The 12,751-nt window shown below is 38.9% G+C and overlaps 1 protein-coding gene across 1 annotated transcript; it reads right to left on the reverse strand.

The window, feature by feature from the left end:
• Positions 1-10,295: 10,295 nt before the first annotated feature.
• LOC137246333 (protein CTLA-2-alpha) lies at positions 10,296-10,951 on the reverse strand. The gene is made up of 2 exons (XM_067777443.1): positions 10,723-10,951; positions 10,296-10,661 (listed from the first exon to the last, which is right to left on the reverse strand). Exons 1-2 carry the CDS (start codon positions 10,846-10,848, stop codon positions 10,443-10,445), a joined length of 345 nt encoding a protein of 114 aa, XP_067633544.1. The 5' UTR covers positions 10,849-10,951; the 3' UTR covers positions 10,296-10,442.
• Positions 10,952-12,751: the final 1,800 nt, after the last annotated feature.

Here is a 12,751-nt window from a genome sequence, read left to right on the forward strand (position 1 = left end):
TATCAAATTAAAGGTTTTAATGAGGGTTTTAAAAGGGAGTGGTGGTTGTTGTATAGGTGGTCGCATTTTCGAGATATCGCCATAAAGGTGGACCAGGGGTGACCCTAGAATTTGTTTGTACAATATGGGTATCAAAAGAAAGGTGTTAATGAGTATTTTAAAAGGGAGTAATCCTTAGTTCCATAGGTGGACGCCGTTTCGAGATATCGCCATAAAGGTTGAGCAGGGGTGACCCTAGAATTTGTTTGTACAATATGGGTATCAAAAGAAAGGTGTTAATGAGTATTTTAAAAGGGAGTAATCCTTAGTTCCATAGGTGGACGCCGTTTCGAGATATCGCCATAAAGGTGGGCCAGGGGTGACTCTAGAATTCGTTTGTGCAATATGGGTATCAAACGAAAGGAGTTAATGAGTATTTTAAAAGGGAGTGGGCTTTAGTTCTATAGGTGGACATCTTTTCGAGATATCGCCATAAAGGTGGACCAGGGGGACTCTAGAATGAGTTTGTACGATATGGGTATCAAATTAAAGGTATTAATGAGAGTTTTAAAGGGGATTGGTGGTAGTTGTATATGTGAAGGCGTTTTCCAGATATCGAACAAAATGTGGACCAGGGTGACCCAGAACATCATCTGTTGGATACCGCTAATTTATTTATATATGTAATACCTGCCAAGATTTTAAGGGTTTTTTATTTCACCCTGCAGAACTTTTTCATGTTCTTCTACTTAATATGGTAGGTGTCACAACCATTTTATAAAGTTTTTTCTAAAGTTATATTTCGCGTCAATAAAACAATCCAATTGCCTTACCATTTTTCATCCCTTTTTTCGTATTTGGTATAGAATTATGGCATTTTTTTCATTTTTCGTAATTTTCGATATCGAAAAAGTGGGCGTGGTCATAGTCGGATTTCGTTCATTTTTCATACCAAGATAAAGTGAGTTCAAGTAAGCACGTGAACTAACGATATGTCGATTTTTGCTCAAGTTACCGGGTTAAAGGTCATGCGGAAGGACAGACGGACGACTGTGTATAAAAACTGGGCGTGGCATCAACCGATTACGCCCATTTTCACAGAAAAGAGTTAGCGTCATAAAATCTATGCCGCTACCAAATTTCAAAAGGATTGATTAATTTTTGTTCGAATTATGGCGTTAAAAGTATCCTAGACAAATTAAATTAAAAAGGGCGGAGCCACGCCCATTTTGAAATTTTCTTTTATTTTTGTATTTTGTTGCACCATATCATTACTGGAGTTGAATGTTGACATAATTTACATATATACTGTAAAGATATTAAATTTTTTGTTAAAATATTACTTTAAAAAAAATTTTTTTAAAAGTGGGCGTGGTCCTTCTCCGATTTTGCTAATTTTTATTAAGCGTATATATAGTAATAGGAGTAACATTCCTGCCAAATTTCATCATGATATCTTCAACGATTGCCAAATTACAGCTTGCAAAATTTTTAAATTACCTTCTTTTAAAAGTGGGCGGTGCCACGCCCATTGTCCAAAATTTTACTAATTTTCTATTATGCGTCATAAGTTCAACTCATCTACCAAGTTTCGTCGCTTTATCTGTCTTTTGTAATGAATTATCGCACTTTTTCAGTTTTTCGAAACTTTCGATATCGAAAAAGTGGGCGTGGTTATAGTCCGATATCGTTCATTTTAAATAGCAATCTGAGATGAGTGCTCAGGAACCTACATACCAAATTTCATCAATATACCTCTAAATTTACTCAAGTTATCGTGTTAACGGACGGACGGACGGACATGGCTCAATCAAATTTTTTTTTCGATCCTGATTATTTTGATATATGGAAGTCTATATCTATCTCGATTCCTTTATATATGTACAACCAACCGTTATCCAATCAAACTTAATATACTCTGTGAGCTCTGCCTCTTGCTATACAAATTTGTTTACATTATGTACTTTCACAGAATAAATTACAATATACCTATGTAGAAACTTATCATGCATAATATGCATATACATACACATCGTCCCATTTATTCGTTAACCTCGTATCTACAAGTGAGACATTTTCGGTAAAGCGAACACGGTTGCCACACCATGTTTACATTTGGGACCAAAATTCATCGAAAACAAGTAAGGAAGGCTAAGTTCGGGTGTAACCGAACATAACATACTCAGTTGAGAGCTATGGAGACAAAATAAGGAAAATCAATCTGGGGTAACCCTGGAATGTGGTTGTATAACATGCGTATCAAATGAAAGGTATTAAAGAGTATTTTAAGAGAGAATAGGCCATAGTTCTATGGATGAACGCCATTTAGGGATATCGCCATAAAGGTAGACCAGGGCTGACTCTAGAATTTGTTTGTACGATATGGGTATCAAATGAAAGGTGTTACTGAGCATTTTAAGAGGCAGTGGGCCTTAGGTCTATCGGTGGACGCCTTTTCGAGATGTCCCCATTAAGGTGGACCAGGGGTGATTCTATAATGTGTTTGTACGATATGGGTATCAAATGAAAGCTGTTAATGAGTATTTTGAAAAGGAGTGATCCTTAGTTCCATAGGTGGACGCCGTTTCGAGATATCGCCATAAAGGTGGACCAGGGGTGTCTCTAGAATGTGTTTGTACGATATGGGAATCAAATGAAAGGTGTTACTGAGCATTTTAAGAGAGAGTGGGCATTAGGTCTATAGGTGGACGCCTTTTCGAGATATCGCCATTAGGGTGGGCCAGGGGTGACTCTAGAATGTTTGTACGGTATGGGTATCAAACGAAAGGTGTTACTGAGCATTTTAAGAGGGAGTGGGCATTAGGTCTATAGGTGGGCGCCTTTTCGAGATATCGCCATTAGGGTGGGCCAGGGGTGACTCTAGAATGTGTTTGTACGATATGTGCATCAAACGAAAGGTGTTACTGAGCATTTTAAGAGGGAGTGGGCATTAGGTCTATAGGTGGACGCCCTTTCGAGATATCGCCATTAGGGTGGGCCAGGGGTGACTCTAGAATGTTTGTACGATATGGGTATCAAACGAAAGGTGTTACTGAGCATTTTAAGAGGGAGTGGGCATTAGGTCTATAGGTGGACGCCTTTTCGAGATATCGCCATTAGGGTGGGCCAGGGGTGACTCTAGAATGTGTTTGTACGATATGGGTATCAAATGAAAGGTGGTAAGGAGTATTTTAAAAGGGAGTAATCCTTAGTTCTATAGGTGGACGCCTTTTCGAGATATCGCCATAAAGGTGGACCAAGGGTGACTCTAGAATGTTTGTACGATATGGGTATCAAACGAAAGGTGTTACTGAGCATTTTAAGAGGGAGTGGGCATTAGGTCTATAGGTGGACGCCTTTTCGAGATATCGCCATTAGGGTGGGCCAGGGTGACTCTAGAATGTGTTTGTACGATATGGGTATCAAATGAAAGGTGGTAATGAGTATTTTAAAAGGGAGTAATCCTTAGTTCTATAGGTGGACGCCTTTTCGAGATATCGCCATAAAGCTGGACCAAGGGTGACTCTAGAATGTTTGTACGGTATGGGTATCAAACGAAAGGTGTTACTGAGCATTTTAAGAGGGAGTGGGCATTAGGTCTATAGGTGGACGCCTTTTCGAGATATCGCCATTAGGGTGGGCCAGGGTGACTCTAGAATGTGTTTGTAAGATATGGGTATCAAATGAAAGGTGGTAATGAGTATTTTAAAAGGGAGTAATCCTTAGTTCTATAGGTGGACGCCTTTTCGAGATATCGCCATTAGGGTGGGCCAGGTGTGACTCTAGAATGTTTGTACGATATGGGTATCAAACGAAAGGTGTTACTGAGCATTTTAAGAGGGAGTGGGCATTAGGTCTATAGGTGGACGCCTTTTCGAGATATCGCCATTAGGGTGGGACAGGGGTGACTCTAGAATGTTTGTATGATATGGGTATCAAACGAAAGGTGTTACTGAGCATTTTAGGAGGGAGTGTACATTAGGTCTATAGGTGGACGCCTTTTCGAGATATCGCCATTAGGGTGGGCCAGGGGTGACTCTAGAATGTTTGTACGATATGGGTATCAAACGAAAGGTGTTACTGAGCATTTTAAGAGGGAGTGGACATTAGGTCTATAGGTGGACGCCTTTTCGAGATATCGCCATTAGGGTGGGCCAGGGTGACTCTAGAATGTGTTTGTACGATATGGGTATCAAATGAAAGGTGGTAATGAGTATTTTAAAAGGGAGTAATCCTTAGTTCTATAGGTGGACGCCTTTTCGAAATATCGCCATTAGGGTGGGCCAGGTGTGACTCTAGAATGTTTGTACGATATGGGTATCAAACGAAAGCTGTTACTGAGCATTTTAAGAGGGAGTGGGCATTAGGTCTATAGGTGGACGCCTTTTCGAGATATTGCCATTAGGGTGGGCCAGGGGTGACTCTAGAATGTTTGTACGATATGGGTATCAAACGAAAGGTGTTACTGAGCATTTTAAGAGGGAGTGGACACTAGGTCTATAGGTGGACGCCTTTTCGAGATATCGCCATTAGGGTGGGCCAGGGGTTACTCTAGAATGTTTGTACGATATGGGTATCAAACGAAAGGTGTTACTGAGCATTTTAAGAGAGAGGGGGCATTAGTTCTATAGGTGGACGCCTTTTCGAGATATCGCCATTAGGGTGGGACAGGGGTGACTCTGGTATGTTTTTGTACGATATGGATATCAAATTAAAGGTATTAATGAGGGTTTTAAAAGCGAGTGGCCCTTAGATGTATATGTGAAGGCGTTCTCGTGATATCCACCAAAATGTGGACCAGGTGATCCAGAAAATCATCTGTCGGGTACTGCTAATTTATTTATATATGCAATACCACTAACAGTATTCCTGCCAAGATTCCAAGGGCTGTTGATTTCGCCTTGTAGAACTTTTTCATTTTCTTCTACTTAATATGGTAGGTGTCACACCCATTTTACAAAGATTTTTCCAAAGTTATATTTTGCGTCAACAAACCAATCCAGTTACCATGTTTCATCCCTTTTTTCGTATTTGGTATAGAATTATGGCATTTTTTTCATTTTTCGTAATTTTCGATATCGATAAAGTGGGCGTGGTTATGGTCAGATTTCGCCCATTTTTTATACCAAGAAAAAGTGAGCTCAGGTAAGTACGTGGGCTAAGTTTAAAAAAGATATATCGGATTTTGCTCAAGTTATTGTGTTAATGGCCGAGCGGAAGGACAGACGGTGGAATGTGTATAAAAACTGGGCGTGGCTTCCACCGATTTCGCCCATTTTCACAGAGAACAGTTACCGTCATAGAGTCTATGCTCCTACCAAATTTGAGAAGGATTGGTAAATTTTTGTTCGACTTATGGCAATAAAAGTATTCTAGACAAACTAAATGAAAATGGGCGGAGCCACGCCCATTTTGAAATTTTCTTTTATTTTTGTATTTTGTTGCATCATATCATTACTGGAGTTGAATTTTGACTTAATTTACTTATATACAGTAAAGATATTAAATTTTTTGTTAAAATTTGAATTTAAAAAAAATTTTTTTTAAAAAGTGGGCGTGTTCTTAATCCAATTTTGCTAATTTTTATTTAGCACATATAGAGTAATAGTAGTAACGTTCCTGCCAAATTTCATTATGATATCTTCAACGACTGCCAAATTACAGCTTGCAAAACTTTTAAATTACCTTCTTGTAAAAGTGGGCGGGGCCATGCCCATTGTCCAAAATCTTACTAATTTTCTATTCTGCGTCATAACATCAACCCATCTACCAAGTTTCGTCGCTTTATCTGTCTTTTGTAATGAGTTATCGCACTTTTTCGGTTTTTCGAAATTTTCGATATCGAAAAAGTGGGCGTGGTTATAGTCCGATATCGTTCATTTTAAATAGCGATCTGAGATGAGTGCTCAGGAACCTACATACCAAATTTCAGCAAGATACCTCAAAATTTACTCAAGTTATCGTGTTAACGGACGGACGGACGGACGGACGGACGGACGGACATGGCTCAATCAAATTTTTTTCCGATCCTGATTATTTTGATATATGGAAGTCTATATCTATCTCGATTCCTTTATATATGTACAACCAACCGTTATCCAATCAAACTTAATATACTCTGTGAGCTCTGCTCAACTGAGTATAAAAACGACCAAGTTTTTGTTTTATTTTATTAGTATAAAATACAAAATTTTATGATGTTTCTATATAAAAATTTACTAAACATATTGAAGACTTTCCTTTAATTCAAGCTGAGCAAACAAATATATGTACATGCAACCAAAAATGGTACTGTATTTTGACATAGGATAAGTCTATGTCTTTCACCAACCAAGCGTTGTGAACCTACTATTGGTCACAAAGCTCTTGGTTCGAGATGTATGTTTTTGATTGCAATGAAATAAAATATATAGTGCAGTTAGGTTTTAGTAAGAAGCGGTCCAAAATTTGCGTTCTGGTGTGGCCGAACTATGTATGTGGAAAACTCAGTAAATCATAAATGAAACTAGGCAATTTTGTTAGTGCTATTTTTATAGATGCTTACTTTCTCCCTTAACGTTTAAACTTCATATCAGAGCCTAGATTCAGTAAGTGTGAGTTTTGATCACAGGCCTCAGGGGTTCTGCTAGCACGTATAGGAATAATTTTGTACAAAACATTTGTTCCAAAATCAAATCTCTTTTGCATTTGCTTCTTTCTGTCTTCGAGTTAAAATATTTCTTGTGCCAAGATAATTAATTTTCCATTACTTTGCGTGGCTTAACACCACAATAGTAAGATTTACATATCAACGTGCCAAACGAGAAGTAATGCATAGAATTTCCTTGTATAAGTTTTGAAAGTGTTAGGCTCACTGCAGAGTGCTCGCTATAAGCTATGCTAGGCGAGAAGCAATTTTTATTTTTATATATTTTACATAGTGTTATATAACCGATCGAAATATCTAGCCGTTATTAATATTATAAAACAAGAATTTTTTTTGATTAGTCGGTTCTTTCATCAGTAATTAACGACAATGTGTTTGCCAACATTTTTCTTTTTATAGCTTGGCATAAATTATATCCTAGGTGAAATGTTATTTTTCTGGTACATTTTATGACTGAGCAATTTTTTATATGGGGGCTAACGAAAGTGAGGCGAATTTTTGGGCAATATTGTGAATTTTTACCTGAGTGAAAAAGAAAGAAAAGTACCAATCGTGTATACTGCATAAAAAGGACCAAAATTGAAGAAAAGGGACCAGCGGACCAAATGGGGTTGGAATTGACCATATTTGGTCCAAATGGATCAAAGTGGCAACCCTGAAAGCGAAGAAAACTACCTTTCCAATTTCTCCACAGACACTGGTGAATTTTTCGGTAATGACAGCGTTACCACTTGGGCCAGAATCGCGGATAAAAGAACTGGTAACGATATTCGGTTACATAATGTTCTGCGTACTATTTTACCGGTAACGCTCAGAATTGGGGCGTAAGAGTAGAGTAATCTATGTGTGCAAACAAAATCTCACAAGCAGACTGTTTTGGGTTATCATAAAATCTCGAAATATGAAAATTTTGATTTAATTTGGGGAAAGACTACAGCGCTAATTGGATGTTTAAAACTCTTACATATTACCACTGAAATGGTCTGTCTTTGTTCTATTACATACTTCAACATTAATTGAAAGATTTTCTATTAGAGGAAATTGTGAACATGATGAACTCACTCAGAGATTCGATAATGACTCGGGTTAATGATTAGGGAGAATGTGCCATGACCTAGGCGAATGGAGATAGCTTTTCTTTAATTTATTTTGCAGGGCATTGTAACGTACAGAGGATCAAAATTGCTTCTGAGTTGGCTCAGCGTGAAGGCGATACTTGGGCGATACTTGCGAGAAATTTCGTCTCAAAGGAATTCGAGAAATTATAAGCTCTACTTAGTATTGGGCCTTGCTCCGAAATCAATTCTCATCAAATATAAGCCTATTCAGATGATTCTAATGGTGCAGTAGTCACGAACAATATTTAGGTGGCAATAATGGTGGGAAGAATCGACAAAAGTGCGCTGGACCTTCATGCTAGTTCGGAATATAGCGGAACGGTACAAGAGAAAACACGGCGAACTAAATTACCACTTCACACTGATATCGAGAGGGCGCGGCGGCTTCGAGGAATATCTACATAGGCGTGGGATAGAGTAGGATTGTGTCTGTCCACACAGTCCCTCCGAATTGGAAAGCGCAGAACACGTAATGTTTCACTGTCCTCGTTTTCACGGCGAAATACTCTCTGCACACAGAGTAGGAATTTAGTTCCACGAATGTATATACAAATAGATTGTTGGACTGCTGTGAGCAAGATGGTCTTTATAGTTATGACGCAATTGATGTATGCTGAAAGGGTGCGCAGAGAAATGTGCATGCGAAGTAGTGGGGACTAAATCGCCTGATAAGCTAGAGAAGGGTAAGGATCGAGATATTGAAAAATGTATTTCTAGTATTGCTTAAACTCGAATAAACAAAGAAAGATGTAGAGCCTCAAAAAATCATACATAAGACTGCCTTTATTCACATCGCACGTTTTCTTGTAAACAGTTGTAAATCAAAATTTTCATATTTCGAGATTTTATGATAACCCAAAACAGTCTGCTTGTGAGATTTTGTTTCCACACATAGATTACTCTACTCCTAAGGTCAAAAATTACCGGCATTTTGCTCTTTAAATTTCATTTCCAAAGTCTCAAGGAATGGGTTTCCTTTAAAAAAAGAGCGGTAGATGTCATTTTGGGTAGCATTACTACACGGTTAGAAAATTAAGGGCTTCATTTTGTAATGCGAATGATAGCCCAGACGAACGATTCGCTTTCAAATGATTTCATCGCAGTTTCCAGCCAGAATATCCGTTATGAGTTTACAGTGCTCTCTCTAAATGATAGGAGTTACTTTGTAAGTCTTGGATACACGCCTTTCCCGCTTGTCAAACAAGTGCAACTCTCAACTTTTCTCAATCTCATCTAATCTAGTTGGGACGTCTACGGATCAAGCTTAGAGAGATACGCTGTTTTTAGTTCATTCACCCATATGCCATTGGACTCAATATAGATGTATACTTCTCCCTATAGCGACTCTTTATATGAATTGCTTACACTTTTTGATGCTGTGCTTTGCGAGATTATTGCCTAAAAGTAATTTATCTGTCAATATAAAAGTTGTCGCGACTGCAGTTTAAACTATTTTCTTTCCGTATTTCTAATGCTTTGGTTACAGCTACTACTTCCGCCTAAAAAAGGCTACAGTGATCTGGCAGTTTGCAGGATCTGTTTATTTCCGGATGAGGACAGTATACTACGGATCTTATTCCTTCCACTACTTTGGAACCATCGGTGTACTCGTTTATCGTCTCATTCGCCATATGGGCATGCTTGCGCCAAACATCCACCTCTATTATGGCTCTAAGAGCCCGTTCGAAGCGCAGATACGGAATGAGGTAGTATGTTCGTCCCTTAATTGATAACGCTTTCCTACTATGCCCGTATGGTCAGCGCTCAAGCTGCCCCAGGCACTGAGCCCCGTTGCAGTTGTTAAATCCATGTTCATTGTCACCAGGTCTATAGGTGGAATGTGCAGAATCGCATACGCAGCCGTCGGGGTTATTTTCAGGGCTTCCGTTATGCTAAGCGTTGGTAGCATCCATACCCCATCCCCCTAATTTGTATACTCAGCTGAGCAGAGCTCACAGAGTATGTTAATTTTGTTCGCATAACGGTACCCCGTAACGGCATAAACTAAACGAGATAGATAGAAACTTCTATATATCAAAATGATCTGGGCGAAAATAGAAATTCATTTAGCAATGTTCGTCCGTCCGTCCGTAAATACGATAACTTGAGTAAATTTTGAGGTATCTTAATGAAATTTGGGATGCAAGTTGGGCACTAATTTCAGATCGCTATTTAAAAGGCCGAAATTGGACTATAACCGCGCCCACTTTTTCGATATCGAAAAACTGAAAAAATGCGATAATTCATTAGCAAAGACGGATAAAACGATGAAATTTGGTAGGTGTGTTAAACTTAGGACGCAGAATAGAAAATTAGTAAAATTTTCGACAATGGGCGTGGCACCGCCCACTTTTAAAGGAAGGTGAGTATGTAATGTTCGCTTACATCCAAACTTAGCCTTCCTTACTTGTTTTAGGTAGGTTCATTCTTGTGTGGCTGTCCACCAAACAAGGGCTCCATAGGGTTTAAGTCGATAAAATAAAATAAAAAACACCATAACTTGAAGGAAGAGCTCATTATATTTTATTTAACAAAATAAGTTGGCTTATCAGTCGTATCCTTCAATCTTCCACAAAAAAATCTTATTTTAAACACATTTTCAATTACTAAAAGTATAAAGACGATTAAGGCAAACAAATATATCAATTAAATTTACAGTTATAAAACTAAAAACTTATGTCCTTAATATTACGCATACTTCACACTAATACACTTCCAAACCCAACACTTTCACCATGCAACCAACGACGAAATTCATCACTCGACAAATCGGCAAATTGATTAACGCCCATTTCAAATGTCACCTCACCTCGCTTGTAACGTTCATTGTGACTATGAATCATGTGAATATTATTACAAAATATTGAACGACGTCGTGCTTCCTCAGCAACTGAGTTGTATTGCTTTTTGAATTCAGACTGCAAAAAAAAATTTGGAAAATTTCAAAACTAAAACTTTAATAACTTCCAATTCGCTTACCTTATATAACTGCCAACTATTTTCACTGCACTCGTCCGCAGCAAGACACGCGCTGCAAAAAACGACCAAAGTCAGTAATGTGAGCAGGAAACGTTTGAGAGTTGTTAATTCCTTAAAAGTACACATTTTGCTCCTTTTGAAGCCGAGTGCTGTGCATAAAATAATTCAACGTTTTTCGATCGCTTTGCGATTTATACTACACATTGAGCTTTGTTTAGTGCGCTTAAACTCTCGCTCCCGCTTTGATCTAGCGATCTCGGTTGTAGATTGGTGTGCGTGTGAGGTCTATGCACGTCTTACAGATAGGCATTTGTAGTAATAAATTATTTTTAAATACTTAGTATTTTTACACATTTTTTTGTATTTTTTTTTTTGTATAAATATTCCATGTGATAATAAATATGAATTGATGGTTGCTGTGGTCCAATTAGTGAGTTCAATTTACTTTTCATTATCACCTATTTTATTTACATATTCTTGTTGCTAGCGCATGTGAAGGAAATCTCATGAGTTATTTGAATGAAATAACAGTAAGGATGACGTCGTTGAATATTTAGAAAATGATAGAAAGCTTAGCTGTAGGAAATTCAAATAAGATAACCTCTTCCATGGGATATAAACATAAATGAGAAATTAGTTCAACTTTCGTTGCGTGATGCTACTTAAGATAACATAGCAACGAAAAAGACCAATCTCCACCCTCTAGGCTCTCCTATACAGGAGAAGACCGGGTCTAGCCTCAAATTTCTACAGCTATCTACATCCAGTCCAGTTGTAGCCATGCGTGCTAAGATATCCACGTGACAGTTTCCTGGGATACCGCCATGCTCCTCTGAACATCATCATCTTTGCAGCTGCACAATGACGGTGTTTTCAGTATGTTAAGACGTTCTGCATATACTCTCATAGTTCAGCGACCCATAAAAACCGACCAAGATTGATAGAAACCATGATTTCGGCAGAACCATCTGCTATTCAAATCTGCCCCGAAGTATACCTAGTGTCCGCCAGTGTTTGCCTAGCTGTATATGGGCTCTCTTATACAGGAGCAGACCCGCACTAGGAAGCTCCGAATTTCCTACAACTATCTACATCCAGTTCAGTTGTAGCCATGCGCGCTAAGGTATCCGCGCGACAGTTTCCTCAGATACCACCATGGTTCTCTGGACATCATCATATTTGCAGCTGAACGAAGATAGGTTTTCGGTATGTTAAGACATATTGCACAGACTTTCATAGTTCAGCGACCCATAAAAACCGACCACGATTGATAGAACTCATAATTTCTGCAGAGCTATCTGTTATTAAAATCTGCCCCTAACTATCCCTCGTGTCCGCCAGCGTTTGCCAAGCTGCCTGTAAGCTCTCCTATACAGGATCAGACCGGGGCTAGGAAGCTCCGAATTTTCTACAGCTATCTACATCCAATTCAGTTGAAGCTATACGCGCTAAGATATCCGCGCGACAGTTTCCTGGGATACCGCCATGGTCCTCTCGACATCATCACCTATGCAGCTGCACAATGACGGGTTTTCCTGTATGTTAAGACGTACTGCATAGACTCTCATAGTATATTGACCCACAAAGAAGCCGTACCCTAGATAAGCATTGACGAATTCACGAGTTTGGCAGACCATCTGGTATCCATTTCTGGCCAGAATTTTTCCACCCAGTGTTTGTTTAGCTGACTCTAGGACCTTCTATACTGGAACAGACCAGGGCTAGGGGGGACTAGGGGCTCCGAATTTCCTACAGCTATCAGCATCCAGTTCAGTTGTAGCAATGTACTTCAAGAAATCCGCATGCAGTTGCCCAGGATACCGCCATGGTCCGGGACGCAGATGATCTAAATTCTCAAATATTCAATGCAGGGGCAAACAAGATCACGCACTTCCATATCACCCTCAATCCCACTGTACTTGAACTCTGGCGTCTAATTACAGCTTGATTATCGGAGCTGATGTTGAATTTTCCAACCACAGTAGCACTAGGGAGACACACTCCACCACAACTTTAATTACGGAACCTT

This window comes from Eurosta solidaginis, chromosome 3, assembly GCF_040869045.1.
Source record: "Eurosta solidaginis isolate ZX-2024a chromosome 3, ASM4086904v1, whole genome shotgun sequence".
NCBI classification, from domain to species: domain Eukaryota; kingdom Metazoa; phylum Arthropoda; class Insecta; order Diptera; family Tephritidae; genus Eurosta; species Eurosta solidaginis.

Bases quoted from the DNA above. Each gene is read 5' to 3' on its own strand.
- LOC137246333 (XM_067777443.1), bottom strand. From the start codon at position 10,848: ATGTGTACTTTTAAGGAATTAACAACTCTCAAACGTTTCCTGCTCACA. The intron at 10,662-10,722 runs GTAAGCGAATTG...TTTTTTTTGCAG, and splicing joins ATAGTTGGCAGTTATATAAG to TCTGAATTCAAAAAGCAATA.